The sequence below is a fragment of the Onychomys torridus genome, chromosome 8 (assembly GCF_903995425.1).
Source record: "Onychomys torridus chromosome 8, mOncTor1.1, whole genome shotgun sequence".
NCBI classification, from domain to species: Eukaryota; Metazoa; Chordata; class Mammalia; order Rodentia; family Cricetidae; genus Onychomys; species Onychomys torridus.
Window position 1 is genome coordinate 50,363,764 of NC_050450.1, and position 23,301 is coordinate 50,387,064.

At 41.4% G+C, this 23,301-nt stretch overlaps 1 protein-coding gene across 6 annotated transcripts in view; it reads left to right on the top strand.

Annotated features, from left to right (window-relative positions):
- Positions 1–23,301, top strand: part of Specc1 (sperm antigen with calponin homology and coiled-coil domains 1) — a 274,206-nt gene that overhangs the window by 241,725 nt on the left and 9,180 nt on the right. For all 6 annotated transcript variants that reach the window (XM_036196411.1, XM_036196412.1, XM_036196413.1 and 3 more), the window contains 2 exons: positions 7,639–7,755; positions 21,989–22,048. In XM_036196411.1, coding sequence (XP_036052304.1) covers positions 7,639–7,755; positions 21,989–22,048 — 177 coding nt within the window. The remainder of the gene's footprint in view (positions 1–7,638; positions 7,756–21,988; positions 22,049–23,301) is intronic.

The following is a 23,301-nucleotide window of genomic DNA, read 5'->3' on the forward strand; positions in this document are numbered from 1 at the left end:
GAACTGTATTAAAGGGTCACAGCACTAGGAAGGTTGAGAACCACTGGCCTAGAGGATCACCCCTGGATGCAGGCAGTTGTCTGTGCCTGTGAGGCTTACTCCCTGAACCAAAGCCATCATGTAGTGACCAATCAGTTCTTCCAAGCAACAGGATGTCTTTGTCCCACTAGTAGATCAGAGCTGTGTCAGCCCTGACTAAGACTGCTTATGGGACTTGTTTATTTTAAAACTTTAATTGCACTATGCCCTAAAGGGAATGGGAGCTGAGTTGGCTGTTTTAATTAATATAACCATTTACTTATAATCAGTTTTTATGTAAACATAAAAACTTATAAACACATATAAATAATATATATAAATATAGTCATATAGAGAGGTAGATTCTTTCAAAATGCTAAGGATTTTGTATATGTTGGCAGTTTCAGGTTAGACAGTTGGTTAGATCCTATTTTATGAAAGCATGAGCAATTCTTAGTCCAAAATCTGTACTTTTTTTTGAGACAGGATCTCACTATGTGGGCTTGGCTGGCCTAAACTCTCTATGTAGACTAGGTTGTCGTCAAATTCACAGAGATCTGCTTGCTTCTGCCTCCTCAGTGCTGTGATTAAAGACGTGCCACTATACCTGACATAAAAATCTATACTTTTAAAAACTTTTTAAAAAGATTTATTTATTTATTATATACACAGAAGAGGGCACCAGACCTCATTACAAATGGTTGTGAGCCACCATGTGGGTGCTGGGAATTGAACTCAGGACCTCTGGAAGAACAAAGCAGTGCTCTTAACCTCTGAGCCATCTCTCCAGCCCCTTAAAAACTTTAAAAAAATTTTTTTTTAATTATTTTGATATAAATTAGAAAATCAATAAATTTAAGGAAATGGAGCTTAGCTTGATTATTGATAAGGCTTAAAGCAGGCCAAGCAGACACCAATAGCTTGGTTTTTAAAAAACAAAACAAAACATTTTGCTTTTCAAGGGTTTCTCTTGTAGCTCTGGCTGGCCTAGAACTCACTCTGTAGACCAGCCAGGCTGGCCTTGAACTCAGAGATCTGCCTGCCTCTCCCTTCCAAACACTAGAATTAAAGGTGTACATCACCACTGCCTGGCTGAAAAAAAAAAATTTTTTTTTAAACTTTAGTTTAAATTGCATGAGATAAAAATCTTGAAAACCCTCTTTTTGAAGGTGGAGAGCACAAGTATAGAAAGGCAGTGGGATGTTTTTGTTTGTTTAGAATAAGCAATCTTTTTTGTTAGATTTATTTATTTTTACTTTATATGAATGAGTGTTTTACCATTATGCATATGTGCCACATGCATGCCTGATATCCTTGGAGGACAGAAGAGGGTGTCAGACCTCCTGGAGCTCCAGTTGCTCCATTGATAACCACTGTGTGGGTGCTGAGACTCAAACCCAGTCCGCCGCAAAAGCAGCCTGTGCTCTTAACTGCTGAGCCATCTCTCTAGCCCCAAGGCAGTAAATTTGAATCTCAATATTATAACTGTAAGTTAAAATTCATCTTACAAATATAAGATGTTATTATCATCTTAATATTTAATAATTCAGCTATTGTATTATACATTAAACATATTAAGAATGTTTCTGAAAAAGAAATCCACTACAGTTAGTCCAGTATGTATTTACAATGTACTTTACCCAGGACATCTCAACTAACATGAAACATTTTTATGTCCTATTATTTTTTTGTTACCTATGACTATTTCACAAATGAAATAAGATTAATACTATTTTAAAGAGGTTTGGGGGAATGAAATCATTATTTAAAATCTATTTCCAATATCAAATTTTATAACCTAATGAAACTTTTATGACTCCAATAAAAGTTGCTTTATATAAACAAATAGCATTGTAAGATTTTATAAAACATTTAATAGACTCCAAGATACTATTTTACTGGGTTTTAAGAAAGAAAGTGAATGCCTTACTTTGTAAGTATATGTTTGTAAGGCTTTCTAATACATCCCCCAAATAGCCACATTTCCACACACTTTTAAGGTAGGTATGGCATCTCTGAGAGTTCGAAGCCAGCCTGGTCTATATAATGAGTTCCAGGACAGCCAGGGCTACATAGAGAGACCCCATCTCAAAAATTTAGTGCCATTGGTTCATTTATTTGGGGGAAATTCTGGGATCAGACTGAGTCCTATTTCCTATTGTCCCAACATAGGAAGATATGCAAAGAATTGTGTGGAAACACACATGACACACAGCATGGTAAGAAATTCCCATCTCTATCTTTGGAAAGTGGTCGGTCAGTCTGTCTGTCTTTTGGTCATCTGTCAGTCTTCCTTGAGTACCTCTAGTCCTGTGAGGTGGCTGTGTCTGGGAAGGATCCTTGAGGTCTCTTTGAGTGTGTGGAGCCTGAGGTTCCTGTACTATTGAACGTTCTTAGGCTAACAGCTGTCTGTGTTAGGGAGGTTCGGAAAGAATTCGTAAAGGAAAAGCAGCAATAGGACTGACATAGGTGAAAGTTGTATTCATCAGAAAGCTGCAGGGAGACAAGAGCTGCCGTGAAAAGGACAGTCGGCCTGGGAGTCCCCAGCAGACAAGATAGAATCAGTGCGGGAGACAGGTAGCCATGCCCAGTGTGCTCATTTCCGAGTGTTGTTTCAGGGGTCCCCAGAGAAGGATCACCGTTTGTGGTTGAACATGGAGTCTGGTAGTTCCTGAATGTCCCAGCCTTCTCCTTAGAGGCATGCTGTAAACCTAAGAGTGGACAGGTGACGAGAAGCTTTACTCCTGTGTGCCCTGTGAGGCTTGGTTTTCTCCTGTCATCACTTCCCTTTTTTTTTTTTTTGGTTTTCCGAGACAGGGTTTCTCTGTGTAGTTTTGCGCCTTTCCTGGAACTCACTTTGTAGACTAGGCTGGCCTCGAACTCACAGAGATCCGCCTGGCTCTGCCTGCCCCCAACCACCCACCCCCCGAGTGCTGGGATTAAAGGCATGCACCACCACCACCCGGCCAACTTTCTTTGGTGTCACTGATCCTGGCGGAGAGTCACTGTTGTACAGAGCTGTCCTCGAAGCCAAACTGCCACCATCCCCATGAGTTCAGCTGTGCCTGCTTGCAGAGGATCCTTTCAGCTGGGCTCATGGATTGCTGACTCTCCGACTCTCCCTTCTAGAAGGAGGGCTAGGGAGGGCTAGGGGACCCTCATCGGAGTAACTAGCCACTCCTCCCAACCAGGTGAATGCAATTCTGCCTTAATTGCATGTGGCATCAGGAAGGAAGTATGTAGGACTGGAAAGGACTTAGGGAGGAGGGCCCCATCTAAGTGGCCATAGAAGAGTTGTCGACACTGGGTGCAGCCCTGTCAGTGTGGCTCCTGCTCACCACCCCTCACACATTGCTCTGTAAGTACACCTAATTAACTCATTGGTTTCTCGTAATAAGTGTTGGTGGAATCACACCTTCTTAGTGTGTTATTGGGATCTTTGGAGGAGGGATAGACATTGTTTATCTCCCCCAGGGGAGGAATCTTACCAACAGCCATATTGACCCTTATGTAAGGCACGTTAGATCACTTCCCTTGATTTTTACAAAGTGGGTCCAGCTGTAGGATAATATTAGAGTTTAAGATTTTATCTCTTGGCTGATTTCCCCCTCTCTGTGTGTTGAGGCCAGACAGTTTTACAGTAAAATGTTAACCTCTGTTGTTGGTTGTTTTTTTTTTTTTTTGTGTGTGTGTGGTTGTTGTTCCTTGGGGTCAAGCTTATCCCAACTCTTGAGGCTATGTAGTAGCTTGGAGTCCAAGGAAATAGAAGGCCGATTTCCCAGAATGATCCTAAGGAGATAGAGACAATGCTAGAAGAGCGTCTACTGTGGACTGACTGGAAAGGGGCCTCCTCTCTGCCCACGCCAGGCCCTCGGAGAGACCACGCAGAGCACCCCACTTCCTGTCATCACTCTGTCCCCAAGCATCTGTGGAGGTGCACCTACAAAAGAATTAGAAACACTGGTTTTGTGGGCTGGAGAGATGGCTCAGTCCTTTAGAGCACTTGTTGCGCTTACAGAGGCCTCGTTAGATTCCCAGGACCCGTGGTGGCTCACAACCATCCATAACTCTAGTTCCAGGGGTCATATGCCCTCTTCTGACCTCCACAGGCACCAGGCATGCAGGTATACATGCAGGCCAAACGCTAATACATAGAAAATATGTCAATTTTTAAAAAGACTGAAAAAAACACTGGCTTGTGTTCCAAATGCTCTTGGTCTTACTTTTCCTCCAGCCAAGATATTATGTGTATGAGGGGGAAGGGGGGCTAACAATATTTTTATTAAATCTTTGTGTTTCATACAATTTCATACAATTAATTGTGAACATTTACCACCCTCTTCCATTCATCCCATAATTACCCTTTCTACCTTCCTATCCAACTCTGAGAAATCTTTTTTCCAAGTTAGGTTTCTGTTGCTGTAATAAAAACCACAACCCAAAGCAACTGGTGGGGAGGAGAGGTTCCATTTGGCTTACACTTCCACATCACAGCCCATTGTCCAAGGAAGTCAGGCAGGAGCTGAAGCAGAAGCAGTGGGGGAACGCTGCTTACTGGCTTGCTCAGCCAGCTTTCTTATATAATCTAGGACCACCTGCCCAGGGATGGCACTACCCACAATGGACTGGGCTGTCCCATATCAATCCTTAATCAAAAAAGAAAAGAAAAAAAATTTCTCACAGGTAGTGTGATGTGTTGTTTACAGGTAGTCTAATGAAGGCATTGTCTCAACTGCTTCCTCCTTCCAGATAACTCTTAGGTTTGTGTTAAGTTGATAAGAAACAACCAGCAAAGATTCCCCTTCCTCCCCCTTTCCCCATGGAGTCTAGTTTGTGTTGCCCAGCTAGTCCTGGGTATGGGGCCTGCCTTGGTGCAGTCAACCTACCAGGGGTCACATCATTAAAGAAAACTGACTGGTGGGATTTCATGCCTACTTTCCACCCCACCCAACCCCTTGCTGGAATTTTGTCTGGCTGGACCTTGAGAAGATCTTATTCATGCCGTCACAGTTGCTGAGTTCATGTGTGCAGCTGCCCTGTTGTATCTGGGAAACGCTGTCTTCTTGATGTTATCCACCACCTTTGACTCTTTCAATCTTTCCACCGCCCTCTTCCATGAAGATCCCTGAGCTTTGGAGGTAGGATCCGATATGTAGGTCGCATTTAGCACTAAGGACTCCACAGTTTCTTATTCTATACACATTGACCAGTTGAGAGTCTTTGTGTTTATTGCCATCACTGCAAAGGGAAGCTTCCCTGATGAGGGTTGAGAGATGCTCTGATCTGTGGGTATAGCAATATGCCATTAGGAGTTGTTTTAATACTGTGTCCATTTGGCAGAGTAATAGAATTAGGTTCTCCAAGGCCTGTGACTTATCCAACCTCAGGTTCTTCATCCCTTAAACAGTGTTAGGTATGGCTTCCATCTCATGGTGTGGGCTTTAGAGCTAATCAGAAAATCATTGGTCACTCCTATAACATCTCTGCCACTACTGCACCAGCAGGTGGATCTTGTCAGGCCAGTCACTCACTGTAGCTTGCGGGGTTCACAACTGGATGAGAATGATGGTTGTTTTTCTCCTTTGAAGGCATGCCTAGCCCCTTCCAGTTGAGTGCCAGCTTGATTTCTCCATGTTCTGACTCCAGAATGTGGTGTCTTCAGCAACAGGGTTTAATGTCAAGTTCTGGGATATAACCAAGGGCGTTGGCAAAGCCAATAATGAATACTTTGGGGTCTCTGTGACCCCATTGCTGGGTAATATTTAAACTATACCACATTTGCCTTTTTCTCTCTCTGAGGATAAATCCTCAGTGGAATAAGATCTCTATCCTAAGAAGCTCTTTAAAAAAAATAACAGGGTTGGGGATTTAGCTCAGTGGTAGAGCACTTGCCTAGCAAGCACAAGGCCCTGGGTTTGGTCCTCAGCTCAAAAAAAAAAAAAAAAAAAAAAAAATGAAAAGAAAAAAATAACAACAATAAAACAAAACAATGTCTGAACTGTGAAGCTACAGTTTTAGACAAGCTATGACTTGGTGTATGAATGGCTTTGGCCTTTTTTATTTCATTTATTTATTTATTTTATGTGCATTGATATTTTGCCTGCATGTTTGTCTGTGTGAGGGTGTCAGTTGTGAGCTGCCATGTAGGTGCTGGGAATTGAACCTGGGTCCTCTGTAAGAGCAGCCAATGCTCTTAACCACTGAGCCATCTCTCCAGCCCCTGGTCTTCTTATTTTAAATGACCACACAGATTAGTAGTGCGGGTGGGTTGAAGTTTTTCCTTTGAATCTGATGCTCAGGAGAAATGCCTTATTACAGAGGAATCATTTCCATACTCACAGAGCAAGTCTGCCCACAGTACATGAACAGCAAAGGATGAGGGCAGTCAGGATCTAACAGAGCAAAGGGAAGAATTTATCCAAGAGATTGGCAGAGAAAGACTCAGGACACACTCAGCCTGGCTTTTACCATTTTAGACTGTGCCCCTGTGATGTCTCACTCTTTAACCTCTGAGTCCATTGGGTTGGGGTCCCAGACCTCAAGCCCTTGTCTCCATTACGGTTATTATAATAATGTGTATGCCACTATAGGTGTGTGGAGGTCAGAGAACAACTTTCAGGAGTTGCTTCTCTCCTTCCACTGTGTGGTTCCTGGGGATGGAACTCAGGTGGTCAGGTTTGACTGCAAATACCTTCACCCACTGTACCAACTCCTTGGCCTATGGGCATCTTTTAAATCTTTAAATTTTTAAATCTTTGGGAAGATAACCTTACTTATCACTGTGTGCCAAGCAGCCACCCGACTCACTCACTGTCCTGCAGGAGGGAACTCATTCACTTCCAGAGGAATGATTCTTGCTAGTTCTCTGTGTTGGCAGGGGGACTGTTGAGCCTGAGGCTTCTCTTGCCCCTAAGAAGCTTCTCTAGTTAAGGAAGGGAATATAGAACAGAAACAATTGTAGCTTGGGCTCCATGGTCATGTTTTGTCTGGTCTGCATGTTGTTGGGTTATATGTAGTTATGATGATAGTGATGGTAATAATGGTGATGATAGTGATGGTGGTGGTAATGATAATGGTGAAGGTCATAATGGTGGTGGTGGTGGTAATGGTAATGGTAATAATGGTAGTAATGGTGGTGCTGATGGTAGTGGTAATGATAGTGGTGGTGGTGGTGATGGTGGTAGTGGTGGTGGTGGTGATGGTGGTGGTGGTGGTGGTGGTGATGGTGGTGGTGGTGGTGGTGGTGGTGGTGGTGGTGGTGGTGGTGGTGGTGATTGTGATGATTGCTCCCTTGGCCGATAAGTATGGAAAATGCTGGATATACAAAGTTCATCTGGGGAGTAATTTGAAGCAAGATTTATATAAGGCTTTAATGGCTCCCCTAGGGGTTAAGCAAGAATTCCCCATTGTCTCATCTTCCCTACACATATTCCTGTAAATGGATGTGGACCACAGCAGGCCATTCCTACTACCAAAGTTAAATACACTAAAAAAAAAAAAAAAAATCAAGTGTATTATGTTGCCTTACCCAAATGTAAAGGTAGACACCTGTAGCACATTGTCTTGCTTGTGTCCTTGACAATGCAGCGTGGGTTAACACTGGCTTTTCTCTCTCCACAGAACATTGATATCACCAATTTCAGCAGCAGCTGGAGTGATGGGCTTGCCCTCTGTGCTCTGCTCCATACCTACCTGCCTGCCCACATCCCATACCAGGAGCTGAACAGTCAGGAGAAAGTAAGTCACTGTCTGTGCCACCCCACTTCTCCTCTGGGAGAGCCACCAGAACTTCTGTGTCAGTGTATAACTGGGAGGGTAGGTGTGGTAGCTTGAAAGAAAATGACCCTCAAACTGTTAGGAGGATGACTTTGTTGGAGTAGGTATGGCCTTGTTGGAGGAAGTGTGTCACTGTGGGGATGGGCTTTGAGATCGCCTATGCTCAAGCTGTACTCAGTATAGAACAGTTTACTTCTTGTTGCCTATGGATCAAGATGTAGAACTCAGCTCCTTCTCCAGCACCATGTCTGCCTGCATGCCACCATGTAACACCATCATGATAATGGACTAAACCTCTGAAACTGTAAGCCAGCCTCAATTAAATGTTTTCCTTTAGCGAGGTATGGTGGCACATGCCCTTAATCCCATCACTTGGGAGGCAGAGGCAGGTGAATCTCTGAATTCAAGGCCAGCCTGGTCTACAAAGAGAGATCCAGGACAGCCAGAGCTACACAGACAAACACTGCCTCAAAAACTACAAAAAGATTTCCTTTATAAGAGTTACTGTGATCATAGTGTCTTCACAGCAATAGAACACTGACAGACAGTGGGGGGCTTAATAGAGCTAACATAGACATCAGGAAGGGCACAGGGGACAGAATGTGACTACCCTCACTCAGCAAATGTTTCAGCCACCCTTCTCAGTGCATTTGTTACCAAGAAAAACAGTGAATCCATTTGCTGTGGTTACTGATCAGATCCTATCTCCTGCTTTCTACAGAAAACACTGGTTTAGCTGTGACCTTCATTTTTCAAAGTCTCTTCCAGTGCCGAGAGTGGAGCTAGGAGCAGGTAGCAGAATTCCCTTCTCTTAAAGGAGGTCCATCTTTTTTCTATTAAGGTGACTGGACTAGACTCACCCACATTCCAGAGAGTCATTTGCTTTATGAGAAGTCCACCTAACTAGGTAGCCCAGGCTGGCCTTGAACTCACAGAGATCTGCCTGGCTTAGGCTCCTGTGTGCTGGGTCAAAGGCGTGTGCCACCAAGTCTCACCTAATCTCATCCTTTAAATGCCTGAGGGGTGGCAAGATGGTTCAGCAGGTAGACACTTGCTCCCAAGCTTGACAACCTGGGTTTAATAATCGGGACCCAAGTGGTGGAGGGAGAGAAGCAACTTCCACAAGTGTCCTGTAATCTCCACATGTGAGTACTCGCACATACACACACTCTCTAAATAGATAAATAAATGTAAGAAACATTTGAAAGAAAGAATGTTTGACTAAATATTTGGATACCAGACACAGCCAAGTTAGCACCAAAAGAAAAAAAAAATCCCAGAGTATCGTACAGGACTGGTGGTGTGGCTAATGGCAGAACATTATTAATCCAGCATGTGTCAAATCCTGAGTTTAATCTCTAGCACTGAAACATAATTTTTTCAAAACATTTCCATGTGGGGTGCTTTATAAATTGTGAAACAAGCTGAGTAAGATCATGTAATGTTTAGGAGAAAAAAATAAGTGTATCATGTTAAGGCTGAGATGTCTAGAATGATTCAAGTGTTGTGTTAGGCAGGCAAACTGCAAAGCTGGAGTTCAGATGGGAAGTCAGAGCTAGACAAATGGATGGAGGAGGAATCCGTGAAGATTTGTGTTATATGGCAGGACTTCTTGAGATGGAGCAGTGTTCTGAGTTTGCTCAGTAATGTTGGAAGGGTAGATATAGATGGTATCAGAAGCTGTGAGACTGAAAGTTAGCCAGTCCCCCTGATCTTAAGGGGGACTTAAGCAACTCTCAAAGGTATAGCAAAATACCTGAGACTGTATATGTTGTTAAAAAAAAAAATTTATTTAGAGCTTTGAAAGCTGAAAATCCAAAATCGAGGCAGTCTCATGAGGATCTCATAGTGGGTGCCTTACAGCAGTGAGACCATGTGTGGAAGAGCGAGTGACTAGAGGCGGGAAGCCAGAGAGGTTCAGACGCCAGCTTTGCTCTTTTAAAATAATTTGCTCTCACAGGAAGTAATCAGCATCCCATGAGACCTGCATTGATCTCTTCAGAGTAAGATTTCCAGTCACCTGCTTTGCCTCCGCATCCCAAAGGTTCCATTACTTAACACATATGCTGCTGGCTGAGCTTTCAGCACCTGAACCTTCTGGGACACACTCAAGCCCTGCCCTCAGCACAGTAGAAGCACAGAGCTGACCCAGCAGAGGGAACTAGAGGGGAGCAGAGTGAGGACCATCAGCCATCAGAGGCCAGGGGCACAGCAGGGCATCTGACTGTGACCCAGGAGTCATCCTTCCCCACTCTCTTGATTTTCCACTCCTTTCCTTTCTGGTGTGATGTTACAAAAATAATTATGTAAATAGTGAGCATAACAAATTTCAAAGTAATCAGCAGCTCTTCCTAAAATGGCCATACACATTCTAAAACCCGAGTCTTCCTGAAAGTGATGTTTATCTGTAGTCAGCAGGCCTGATTCTCTGTCCTCCATTCAATTCAGATATGTTGGAAAATAATGGGCCTGTGAGTGTTTGCTCTCACACTTTGTATCATGAACATTGCTTCCTGGTGACCAAAACCCCTGTCTCGCTCTGGATCCCGGAGACTCCCACATCAGGCACCCTGCCAGCTGCCCAGTGGCCTCCTACAGATGTGCATCAGGGTAGGCTGGTAGTAGCATTCTTCTTTCTGTTGTCCTTATAGGGCAGGGGCCCCTGTTTCCCGTACATCTGGTTGATTTCTTCTTCTGGGTCTTTGCTGATGTCATCAAGAAGTGCCAGTGGTGTCATGTTCCGATCTGTTTGACTCCACAGCTCCCCTATCAGCTCCAGTTGAGTTTGAGTTCTGGCACCTAGGACTCTCAGTTACCCCTGGTCCACTACTCCCTGAAGGAATATCTGGCCCCACCCTGGCTGCACCCCAAGTGGAGAAGCATTGGCTGCTAGCTCTACTCTAAGTGGAGAAGCTATGGTTACAACTCAGGATGTCAAGAGTAGGGGTGGGGTACACTGAGAGAGGCCAGATCCATCATTACTGAGGAGGATTGTCAAAACCATGTGTCATTAGAAGCCCATTGATGCAGCATCAATTGAGCATGCGTGGAGCTTTTAATGAGGGTAATTTCCCTGAGGTGACAGTACCACTGGGCAGGTTTTCCCTGAAGAGGTGTGTTTGAGGTTGGGCCTCAAAGGGAGCGTAACTACTACAGAGCCTTTTGGATGAGTGAACAGGTTAAGACTCTGCCCTGTGGTCTTGTGTACTCAGTGTGAATGGGTTGTTGGTTGGTTGGTTGTACTTTGTGGAATACACAACTATCCAAAAGGGCACAAAGGGAAATATAATGTTTGTAAAAATCTGTTAAAATTGAAATGTAAAAATTATATGATAAAGGATCTGGGCTCAGTGGTAGAGCCTGTACTTAGCATAGATGAGGGCCTGGATTTTATCCCCAGCACCACAGAAAATTAATTAGCTCAGAATTAAAAATAAGAACTGGACACAGTGGTGCATGCCTATGAACCCAGCACTTGGGAGGCAGAGGCAAGAAGATCAAGAGTTCAGTGCTGTCCTTAGCTACACAGTAAGGTCAAGGCCAGCCTGGGCTTACATGAGACTGTCTCAAATAAACAAGAACACCTTGTGTGGTATTGAAGGGATATTCAATCACAGGGTGTATATTACAGTAGATTGAAGGTTTAGATGAGGTATCTTGTTTTCATTAGAAATACATTCTTCAGATGTCTGCCTATGAAGCTCTTCCATGCAGGCAAGAGTCAGGTTATAGAGTAGAGATTGATTATGTTAGTACCTGAAATTGAATATGAATATGAGTCAAATCTTTTCTCCCACCTACTTGCAGAAAGATGCTACACCAGTACGGTCCTACCAGCCAAGCTGGGGACCAAGTTCTGCCTCAGATAGGAACAGATTGTCCTGAACTAGTAGGTCCAGGCTCACACTACCCTACACACAGGGCAAACACTGAAGAATGGCCTCTCACTCTGTCACCACCTGTATGACAGAGCCAGAGCTCACAGCCTGAAGACCTTGGCCCTCCTCCCCAGCCTCTTCATTGGGTGTGTGCTCTTCTGTTCTCTAGCCTCAGCACAGCAACCACAACAGTGCATAGTGGAAAGGCATTAGGATGATGACCCCTGGTCACTGGTGCCCTGCCTCCATCAAAATGAGCAAAATCATTTTTATAAACAACAAAAAAAATCACCTCTATCATGTTCCATGTTATGATGTTTTAGAGCTCTTTGAGGCAGTTTTCCAGTACAGACTGTTTATTCTGTGTTCAATTTCTTAGAAAATATACTTTCATTTGAATCCTACAAGAGGGTCTTAGCAGAATTCTAATTAAAATATTTGGTTTAGAAATGCCTTCTCCTTAGACCTTATTAGTAACCCAATAATACAAACTAAAAAAAAAAAAAAGTGTTTATCTTGACACATTTGGCAGGTAAGGATACAGAAGGAAAAAAAGAGCATGATTATTGGAGCTGAAAATGGTGTGCCTTTTTAGGAGCCAGTTTGGCATTACAATCTCATGAGCCATAAAAACTGTTTGTGTCTCAGCTTCCTGCACAATGTCACCTAAAAACTGGCCTAACAAAAGAGACTCTAAAATAAGAACAAAAGTTCCATTAGCAACCGTGTGGACTGGAAGGATCCATTTGCTCACTTCTGCTCAGCAAACAGAGCAGCATCACAGAAGCAAGGGTGAGGTTTCCACTTCTTGTCCATCAGTCTCTCTAAGTGTCAAAAAAGAAGGATGGTGGACTGGGCAGTATCACCAGAGATCAGCCCCTTCCCAAGGTTGCACCACAGGCTGGAAGAAAGCATGCATAGACATGTCTGCTTTTCCTCTGACAGCGTTTATACATCAGCAAGATGACTCCAATGTCAAGCCAAACCGTTTGGTCCAGGGCCAGATGTTTAGACGGTGCATAGTGAAGACCATGGGAAAATGGAAAAATAGAAAATAGAAAAAGACCTGAACTCCTGGATTCCAGTGATCCTCTTCCCTTAGCCTCTTACATATCTGGGGCCACAAATGCATGCCCAGCTTATGTATAAAATTTAAATATGACTGTAATAAAGTGCTTGCCTAGCATGCATAAGGCCTGGATTCAGTCCCCAGTACTGGGGAAGAAAAATAAAAACTAAATGTATCAAATTGCAAAATTATACATAGGAAATAAAGTGTGAACATGCTTCTCACTGGTACTTAGACCATCTAGTTAAATTTCTAAAACTTAATGACTTTCATATGAACTCTTGAGGCAGGATGACATGACAAGTAATTGAGATTATCTGTACAAAGAGATGTCAGAGAATAGCCAAGAAGAATCTGGGAACAAAGCCCAAACTAGGGCTCAGTGACTCCGGGGAATGGTGCTATTTCATGTTCTAAGGGAAAATTATTTTCAACCTAGAATTCCCTGTCCAAGAATTCTCTTAACCAAGCATGATGGTAGAAAGAGGATTTTTCTGTATGAATGCATCTGGACAATGTTTCTTCTCTATAGCCTTTCTCAAGAATGTACTTCAAAAAGATGGGATATAGTCCTACAATTGATAAGAAGTTCTGGAGAGTTCTGGTGGTAGAAAGATTTCAGTAATGACTAACAGATCCAGAGTTTGAAAAGGAGAAGGTGAGAAGGGATACGAGGACATCCTGTCCAAATCTGAGGCAGACCCTCCATGTGAAGACAGAAAAGCAGCAGGCTACAAGGAGTTAGGAATTTCACACAAGCAGCAGAATGAAAGCAACAAAAACAAAAACCAGATGATGAGGGACAGTTCTCTCAATAAGAGAAGCCAGGAGCCAGCACAAACTATAGGGAAAAACAAACCTTAGAAGAAAGATTGGGACTAAATTTCAACAAGGTGTCCGCTGACCTCCATAGGCTCACCATGGTGTGAGTACACTCACACAGAAGTAAATTTTAAAAAGAAACAGTGGTGTAAGAAGATTACAGTCACCAAGAGATCACTAGAGGAAATAAAGACAAACTAAAAATCCTAGTTTTCAAGACTAGGATTGGGGAGGAAACAGTTTCTCATTTGGTTCTATGTAACTACCTTCATGTATGACTTTGATCATTTGATTAGGACTAGGTCTCACTATGCAGCCCTGGCTGGCCTCAAACTCATAATCCTCTAGCCTTAGTAAGAAGTGCATCAGTGCCATACCCAGTTTGATTACGATTTGTGACATAGTCCTACTTGCTCTGCAGCTGGCATCTCTCCTGGCTCTGCCCTTCCTCTTCCCAGAAGTCTCCTAGTCTGGCTCTTGAGCTCAGTCTCTTCCTGCCCAGCTATCACCCAGTCAGCTTTCTATTAACAATGAGCATAATCTACAGCATTTCCCCCTTTTGTTAAATTAAAAAGGAAGGTTTTAACCTTAGCATAGTAAAATTATGTACAACAAAAACACTTATTAAGTAAGAATTACAGTAACAATATCCAATCCATTTCTATTTGACAAAATTAGAGAAAATACTCTATTATCTGCTCTATCTTGGTGAGTCTAAAGTTTCATATCTAATTTATCTTTATCATAACTAAGAAAATCTATACCTATAACTATCTAGTCTTCAACTCTGTGAAAGACCCCAGAAGGGTGAAATGTTACCTAATGAGAAGGGCATCAGGCTGCCTGGACAGTCACCCAAAGTTCCTCTGTAATGTTGGGGCATCCAACTCTGACCTATAGGCCTCATGTATCTGACAGACTTTCCTGTGAAGCAGGAAATTTTGAAAGACTGACATACCTTGTCTTGGCAAAGTTCAGCAGTCGCCTTTCTTATGTCCTGCTGGTCCAGTTTGGACAGTAACTGTCAGTAATTGAGGCAAGGGCAGTTTCTTTGCCCACATGGCTAACTTTAGCCATAAAGAAAACAAACTCCATATGGAGTTTCTTTGATGCCCATCATTCTCTTTGAAGTAATTGGTGCTGCCAGGAGCTGATGTGTCTCACTGTCAAGAAAAGTCTAAGTTCTTAAAACATTTTAAATGCTATGTTCTATAGGTCTTTGAATGTTTGAGGATTGCTTATCTATCTGAAATATATCTCTGTATGACCTTGAAAACATACTTAACGTGACTATAAGTTTGCTATTACAGATGACTATTAATCTATATTGATTAATTATATATTACATTTTTAAATGAACTATATAAACATAATACCCTAAACAAGAGTAGAAATATGCATACAGTATAACGAAATTAACTTTATATTTGTATCAATAAACCAAAATCCATACTAATACAAAAATATTAAAGATTAATAGTTATTTCTTGGATTAAAGTAGATTCAATAATCTTCCCTTTTATCTTATTTCTATATCATATCCCCTTTCCTCTTTTAGAAAGAGATCTCAGAATTTAACTCTTTTGTTTAGCCTCTTTTTGACTATGACCAATAACAATTTGTAACCAACCTCCCTCAGTGATGACAAATATCTATATTCTGTTTTTGTGGATGTAGTTTTCTAGACTACTTCCTGTTGATTGAGGGTACTGGTAATCTTTTGGGGACCCTGAGAAAATTGGGATTATAGTTGAGTCCTGACTGGAGTATTCTGTGAGGCTGGATCATCTCAGCAGCAGCCTTGAAGCTGGTCTGGATGCAGAACTCAGAGGAAACTGCAGCAGAAGTGCTCTGAGACATTGGATCATCTGGGCCATCAGTTCCCATCGGAGATTTTTCAGGGGGTCTTCCTTGATCAAACCTGATTTTTCTTAAACCCAGAATGAATCCAAAGACTGTCATTTCCTGTGGAAACAAAAGCATAAACTCTTCCCCAAAGTGACATATCTTTTGACTTAAAATTTGAAGTCAAGATAATTTTAAAATATATAGGTTGGTTTAATATAGCAGTTTTCATAATCCAAAATCTTTTAGCAGCCAAAAATTTTAAAGACAACACAATAATATACATAATCCAGACTCTGTGTATTTTCCGTGTTTTTGTGGCTTATAATATTTTTTATTACTCTATTTCTTTTTTAATGACTTTCTTTACGCTTTTTCTTTTCTCCCTCAAGCCTACATATATTTTTAAACACACTGTAACCCATTTAGAGGTTTCTTTTGCCTGATTCCTCTCTATAGCCTCAATCTTTTTTGTCTGTATGAGCAAAAACCCTAAATCTGCCACACGCAGGTCCATTGAATAAACACTCAGAGGGACCTTTAGAATGAACCTATAGGGTTGCAGAGATGGCTCAGCATTTAAGAGCACTGGCTGCTCTTCCAGAAGACCCTGGATTTAATTCCCAGCACTTACATGGTAGCTCACAACTGTCTGCAACTCTAGTTCCAGAGGATCCAACACCATACACAGACATACATACAGGCAAAACACCAATACATGTGAATAAAAAATAATAATAAAATTAAAAAATAAATAAATCTAGCCTACTCAGCCTCTAAGGACTGAAGCGCTTTCCCTTCACCCCAGGCATTTTTTATTTTTCTCCATATTTACATTTTAGCCAGTTCATTTCCAATATGTTCAAAACAGCCTGAAAGAAGCTTCCAAAAATACAACACCAAATGCAAATTTCTTAATTCATCAGGTACTACAGTTTTCCATGTTCCCAAACCAAGTTTTGCATAGGCTTTGTATCCTTGGGAAACTCTCAGACAAGATTCACATAGGGCGACAAGAGAAACAAAGGGTAGCTGCTAAACAAAAGATGGATTAGAGCTAGGTGCTACTCTCTGGAGCCAGCCCAGGAGTAGTCCAGCAGGAATGCTGCTACAGAACCTCCTTTCCTTCATACAAAAATTAATTATCTTGAATGTTATGCAGCTTCACAGCATACACAGCCTTTTTTTTCTATCTATCTGTCTTAGAATATTATGTAAGTATACCAAAGCACATTTTAAAGCCAGTAAAATCACTATTGCTAGAACAAGGCAATACCTGCCAGGATAGAAATCTATTAAAGTGATCTTTGGATTGAATGAGGCTGTGGTATCTGCTAGACTTTCCATAATGTCCATTCCTGTCGTACCAGGTAACATTTTTGCAAAAGTTTCTTTAATTTCTTTCTGTAAATCATAAACTATTTGAGAAGAATTAAGGTAACCCATTAAATGCATCTTAACTTTATCCCAAACATACTTGCTATCATTAAATCTTGAGGGTGTAATACAATAAGAGACATTCCAATCACACACTGTAATTTTATCTGCTCTTTCAAAATTTCTAACTGATTCCCTAACAATACAACAGCTTACCTTAACTCAGCTAATTCATTTACTACCTCTTTACCAATCTTATTTAGTTCATTCCAAACTTCTTCTAATGCCTATGCCAGTCTCTAATGAATTCAGCAGTTTGGATTTCTTTATGAAGTGCTACTCCAGCTGTTGCTGTTGTAACCTTCAATGCAATGATTCCCATAATTACTGCAACAACCAGTCCAGCCAGAGAGATTTTGTACCAGGATCATCACAGGAGAGTCTTGCCATGGCTTTGACAATTTCACTAGTACCCAGACTGCTGGCCTTGTTCTAAGAATATATGAACTTTCAAAGGTTAAATTTAAAAACATACTTGAATTAACACAGGTATGAAGGGTACATCATTACAAGTGATGCTGTAATGAATATGGTGCCATTGTACAGACCCTTTTAGTAGCAAGTAAGGTAATGGTACACATGCCATAAAAGAATAGGTTCACTAACAGAAGTACTGATTTCCATAGTTCCATTCAAATTATACCATTTCCATCTTAACTCTGAGTGAGAATATTTTCCTTGAGAGGAGCCATAAGGACTCCAGTCAGTGACGTCCCCTTGGGAGGTATTAATTAGCACTCAAGGCCTCTCACTCTTACACTGCTGCCAGTGCACCCAGTCAGAGTCCTTGTTGATAACCCTCATCTCACAGAACGGTAGATTTATGGAACTAGTAGCATTAATCTCTGTCATTTAAAACCAGATACATGAAGCATATAAAACTTACTACAATAATCTTGGGTAATATGGACTGTGGATAGCCATACTTGAGAGGTTATATTTAGGCATTAAATTCCATTTCCCAATCAAATAGAAATTCCTTGTACTCCACCAATGTGATTGCCAATCACTTTACCCTCCTCCATTGGCTTAGCAGGACCTCAGTTGTCATAAGGGCCAAGGTAGCCAAGAAGATTCATTAACCACTACAGGAATATCCATATCTTCCCAACTTACTGCTAAGTTAACTGGAGAATTGGGGATAAAAGCCCAATAATTACGATCCATGTCTTTTACCTGCACCATTACCACGGAAAGTATGACAAGAAATAAGTTTGTAGCATTTAAAGGCTTGTGAGTCATTCGAAACATCCCCTTTGTCACACAAACTCTCAAGCAGTCCCCAGGTTGGGGGCTTAGTTGTCTGCTCCAAAGGAATCCTGTGTCTGGACTTTGGCAGAGGCATCTCTACATCTACAGCATCTTGGAGATGTCTCTTACTCATGCCGGATTTTTATCACTTTTGATGGTATCCACAATTTGTTATCTCCTGTGGAAACATAAGCATAACCTCAACCCTAACTTAGCACTTTCCTGTAGCCGGAAGGTTTCCCTGGTCCCACCTAGGCCCCAGAATCATTCAGAAGCTTAATGTTATTTATAAACTGTATGACCTATGGCAGGCTTCTTGCTAGCTCACTCTTTCATCTTAAATTAGCCCATTTCGATGAGTCAACATAGCCGTGGCATTACCGGTCTGCTGGCATCCTACTCTCTTTTCTTCTCACTCTCTCTTGGATGTTCCCATCTGGCTCCATCCTGCCCTGCTATAGGCCAATGCAGCTTTATTTATCAACCAATCAGAGCAACACATAGTCACAGTATACAGAAAGACATCCCACAGCACTGTCCCTGGACTGTTTTGATGTTAAAAGATTTATAATACATGTCCTGACTCAATTTAGCAGTTTTCCACAATCCAGTTTTTTCAGTAGCTTAGTAAAGTATTATACAGTCTATCCCTGAAGTCCTCATATCCCCCTTCTGTTTAACAAGCATGCCTACAAATTGAGTGGAGACTTCTTGTAAAGGCCAGTTGGGATCTCAGGATTCTTGTGAAGTGATAGATACATCAGTATCAGAATCCAATAATCCTTCAATCTCAGTCCCATTTAATTTTACTTTTCATTTAGGCCATTCATCATTGATAACTGTTTGCCAAAACACCTTTTTTCCTGTACTTCCAAATCCTCTAGGTCTACATATAGGGCCACTTTGCCTTCAAGATATTTTATGGAAGCAATAATAATTGAGCAATTCTATCACCAGCTTCTATTTCCATGGTCCTTTTTACATATGCCATCTATAAAGGCATTAAAACAGTCTCTATAGGATTTAAAAGGTAACTTTTAGGCAATACTCTGGAGTATTTTTATAAAATCTTAAAAAGAGGATACTTTTTCATAGATCCTAAGTAACATATTAATGCAACTTGCCAATTATTAACAGTGTGGATCAAACAATTTATCTGTATTTTATTTAGTGGAAAAATAATTTTATAAGCTCTCCTTCAGCAAGAGATCACTCTCCATGAGTTTTCATCTTAGTAACCATATTATCTATTAACCTAACAATCTGTTCTGTTTCAGGTGTTACATTTTTATAGAATTTAACCAAGAATTTTTAGAAAGTAACTTGAAGAACAGAGCCAAATTCTCAGTACTGATAAACAGACAAGAGCATACCCAATATATAGTTTTAAATTATGAATCCTGTTCCTTTAGTTTATCTACCATGAAAATCAAACATTCATCCAAATATTGATTAGACAATCAAAAGAAGAGAACACCCTCTATACAATGAATGATTAATATCTCTGGAAATTCAAACAGCATCAACTTAGCATTTCATGTCCCAACCACAACCGTTCTTCACCAGAAGTTGGGCCTTTTTAGACTTCCTCTTTCTCCCATGAAGGGACTACTAATAATGAGTTATTCTCACCACTAGGGAAAAACAAAAAGTTTCCCATGCAAGGATCTTTAGTATTGAGTTGTTCCCGCTCTGAGGGAAAAGTAGAAAACATTTGAACCAAAGTTAAGCAGACAACACAATTCTAAGCTCTGGGCTTGCTGGGCTTGTTCAGGCTGCAGCCGTGAGCCCACGTGTCTGTCGATTCTTCATAATTCAGATGCTGCCGCTCTGTGCTGGTAGGCAGGTCGGTGAAAGAGTTCAGTTTTAGCTATCCTCAATTTCTTACATTGGAAAGAGCTTTCCTTCCTCTATTTCTGGGAAGAGGCTTTTTTCTTTCGTTTATTTTCTTTTATGGGGCCTTTTCATCTTTAGGCCTAGTTTCAATATTTTCCCCTTTTTACTGGGAAAATCCTTTTTTTTCTTGATTAAACATTTCTCCCTTTTCCATCGAGAAATTTCCTTTTATTTCCTTTCCTTCCCTCTTTACTATTGAGAAGATTTTCTCTTTTATTTTCTTTGCTTTCCCTTTTCTTTACTGGGAAGTTTCCCTTTTTTATTTTTTGCCTCAGGAGCTCTTGTATTTAACGTGCAGTTAACCTTTCAGCCTTTCTTCTAAATCTGTTTCATCTGATGAAGAAGGAGGAAAGTCGTCTCCAGTGTCCTGGCTTTCCTCAGTTTTATTGTCCTTTGAAACAGCCTTCCTATTTATCTGTGAAGGAACATTCTCCTCTGCTGACTGACAGTTTCTAGCCTGTCTTCCCTTTTATTTTCCCGTTCTACTTCAGATACAGCTTCCAGCGATTCCTCACACTGCAACAGCTGCAGAGCATTTGATATTAAATTACATAAAGACCAAATTTTTAACACTATGGGCTCTCCTTTTTGATGAGCTCCCCTCAAAGCTCTCAACACTTGCTTCCATACCTTCGGTTTTAAGTGAATATGACGAGCTGCCTGAAACCAATGGCAATGCCGTTTAATTATTACCAAAAGCTCTGTAAGCTGTTTTTCCTTCCCGTTCACGCCATTTCCTTTTAACGGGCATTTTAATAACTGCATACATCGTTGCTCCTTACCCTGAGGGTGCTTCCTTCCAGTTCTTAAGATGGCCAGCTCCTCGGTCCTTCTTCAAGCTATGAGTTGGGGTTCAGTTGTGGCAGCATGGGTGTGTGAGTTCAGAAGCACCTTAAGAATGAATCTAGTCTTTCGTAGCTACAGGGGATCTAGCCTCTAAGGACTGAAGCACTTTCCCTACACCCCGGGCATTTTTATTTTTCTCCATATTTACATTTTAGCCAGTTCATTTCCATATGTTCAAAACAACCTGAAAGAAGCTTCCAAAAATACAATGCCAAATGCAAATTTCTTAATTCATCAGGTACCACAGTTTTCTGGATTTCCAAACCAAGTTTTGCATGGGCTTTGTATCCTTGGGAAACTCAGACAAGATTCACATAGGGCGACAAGAGAAACAAAGGGTAGCTGCTAAACAAAAGATGGATTAGGGCTAGGTGCTACTCTCTGGAGCCAACTCAGGAGTAGCCCATCAGGATGCTGCTACAGCTGAGAGATACCTGTCTGTACTGTGGCCTGTGTGAGACTGCAAGAGTTAGTCGTGCTGCAGCTCAAGCCTGCCTGCTGCAGCCAGGGGACAAGTCTCTATACTGCAGCCTGAATAAGAGACATGAACTATGAAGCTGCTGCCGGCTCCATTTTTTAGGTGTCTAGAACCCTTTTCTTAAGCATTCTCGGGCTTTATGTGGATGTACATGCCGCACGTTGGGCTGCTATGTGTAATCGGACGTTTCCTGTCCCGACCACCTGGTCCCCAAATAGGCAACTCAGAGGCTGAATATGAATTATATATGCTCAGCCAACAGCTCAGGCTTGTTATTAGCTAACTTACATTTAAATTAACCCATATTTCTATTTATGCTTTGCCACATGGCTCATGGCTTGTTGCCTCGTTTTCTACATATCCTGCTTGCTCTGCAGCTGGCTGGCATCTCTCTTGACTCTGCCCTTCCTCTTCCCAGAATTCTCCTACTCTGGCTCTCAAGATCAATCTCTTCCTGCCCAGCTGTCACCCAATCAGCTTTTTATTAACAATGAGCATAATCCACAGCAGTCAGTCGATGACATTTTCCACAGTGGCAGTCGTAAACTGCTAACCTTTCCTTCCTGAGACAGAGCTGGTTGACATGGCGTGACTTGTTTGCTCATAGTGAGCAATCTGTAGGGTGTCGGGGCTGGCTCCTCTCTCACCCATTGTCTTTGTCTTTTAATACAGAAAAGGAACCTCTTATTGGCATTTGAAGCGGCTGAAAGTGTAGGCATCAAGCCCAGCCTGGTAAGTCTCCTATTTTGTATCTTTTTGATATTTTTTTCTACTTCATGAGAAAGAACTTCCTGCTACCCACTGGTAACCAATAAAGGATACTCAGATCCATTTGCTGATCTGTTACTCAGGATTCCTAATATAAAGTGATCCAGCTGGTCTGAAAAGGATGTAGACTCGGGGTTTTTGTTTCTTTCTTTCTAGTTTTTATGACTATTATGATTATGATGATTATTATTATTTTATGTTTGTGGGTGTTTTGCCTGCATGTATTCCGTGTATGCCATGTGTGCCTGTGCCTGATACCTGTATAGGCCAAAGGTGGATGCCAGATCCCCTGAAACTAGAGTTAGAGATGACTGTGAGCCGCCATGTGGACTCTGGGAATCAAACCCAGATTCTTTGGAAGAGTAGCCAGTTATCTTAACTGCTAAGCCATCTCTCTAGCTCTAGACTCAGTCTTCCAAATTAAGATTTCATTATGAATAAATTTCAGTTCTAGCAAAACAGTGAGCTAGATTATTATTAAAATTCTCTTGTTTGTATCACCAAGAAATCTCAGTGAAATGTCTTTTTTTAAAAAAATGTCACCAAGGTGTTGTGGTACACATCTTTAGTCCCAGCACTTGGAAGGTAGAGACAGGCAGATCTCTATGAGTTCACACCAGCCTGGTCTGCAGAGTGAGTTCCAGGACAGCTAAGGCTATGTAGTGAGACTCTGTTTCAAAAACAATAAAATAAAAATAAAAAAGTATCAAATTTTGGGGCCAGTGGGATCAGGAGAAAAGTACTTACCTCTAAGCCTGTTGACTTGAATTCAGTCTCTGGGACTCACATGGTGGAAGGAGAAAACCAAGTCCCAAAAATTGTCTTCTGACCTCTTCTTATGTGCCTGGGCTGTACGTACATATAAATACTAAATAAAATAAATGTAAAATGTAATAATTTTTTCAAAAGCAAAAAGAAAATATCAAGTATAACTGAGTTCTCAAGAAAGTATTAAAAAAAAAAAAGCTGCATGGTAGTTGTGCATGCCTTTAATCTCAGCACTCAGGAGGCAAAGGCAGGCAGATCTCTAAGTTCAAGGCCAGCCGGTTTATATGGGGAGTTCCAGGACAGTCTCCAAAAATAAAAATTTTATATATATCAGAAATTAAAACAAAGTGAAAAGCGAAGCTGTGAGGTATGAGTCAGATATTGTGAAAACTACACCTGCTCCTGGAGAGGTGATGAGGTTTGTCTCTGCCTTGTAGGGTGGGATGGGG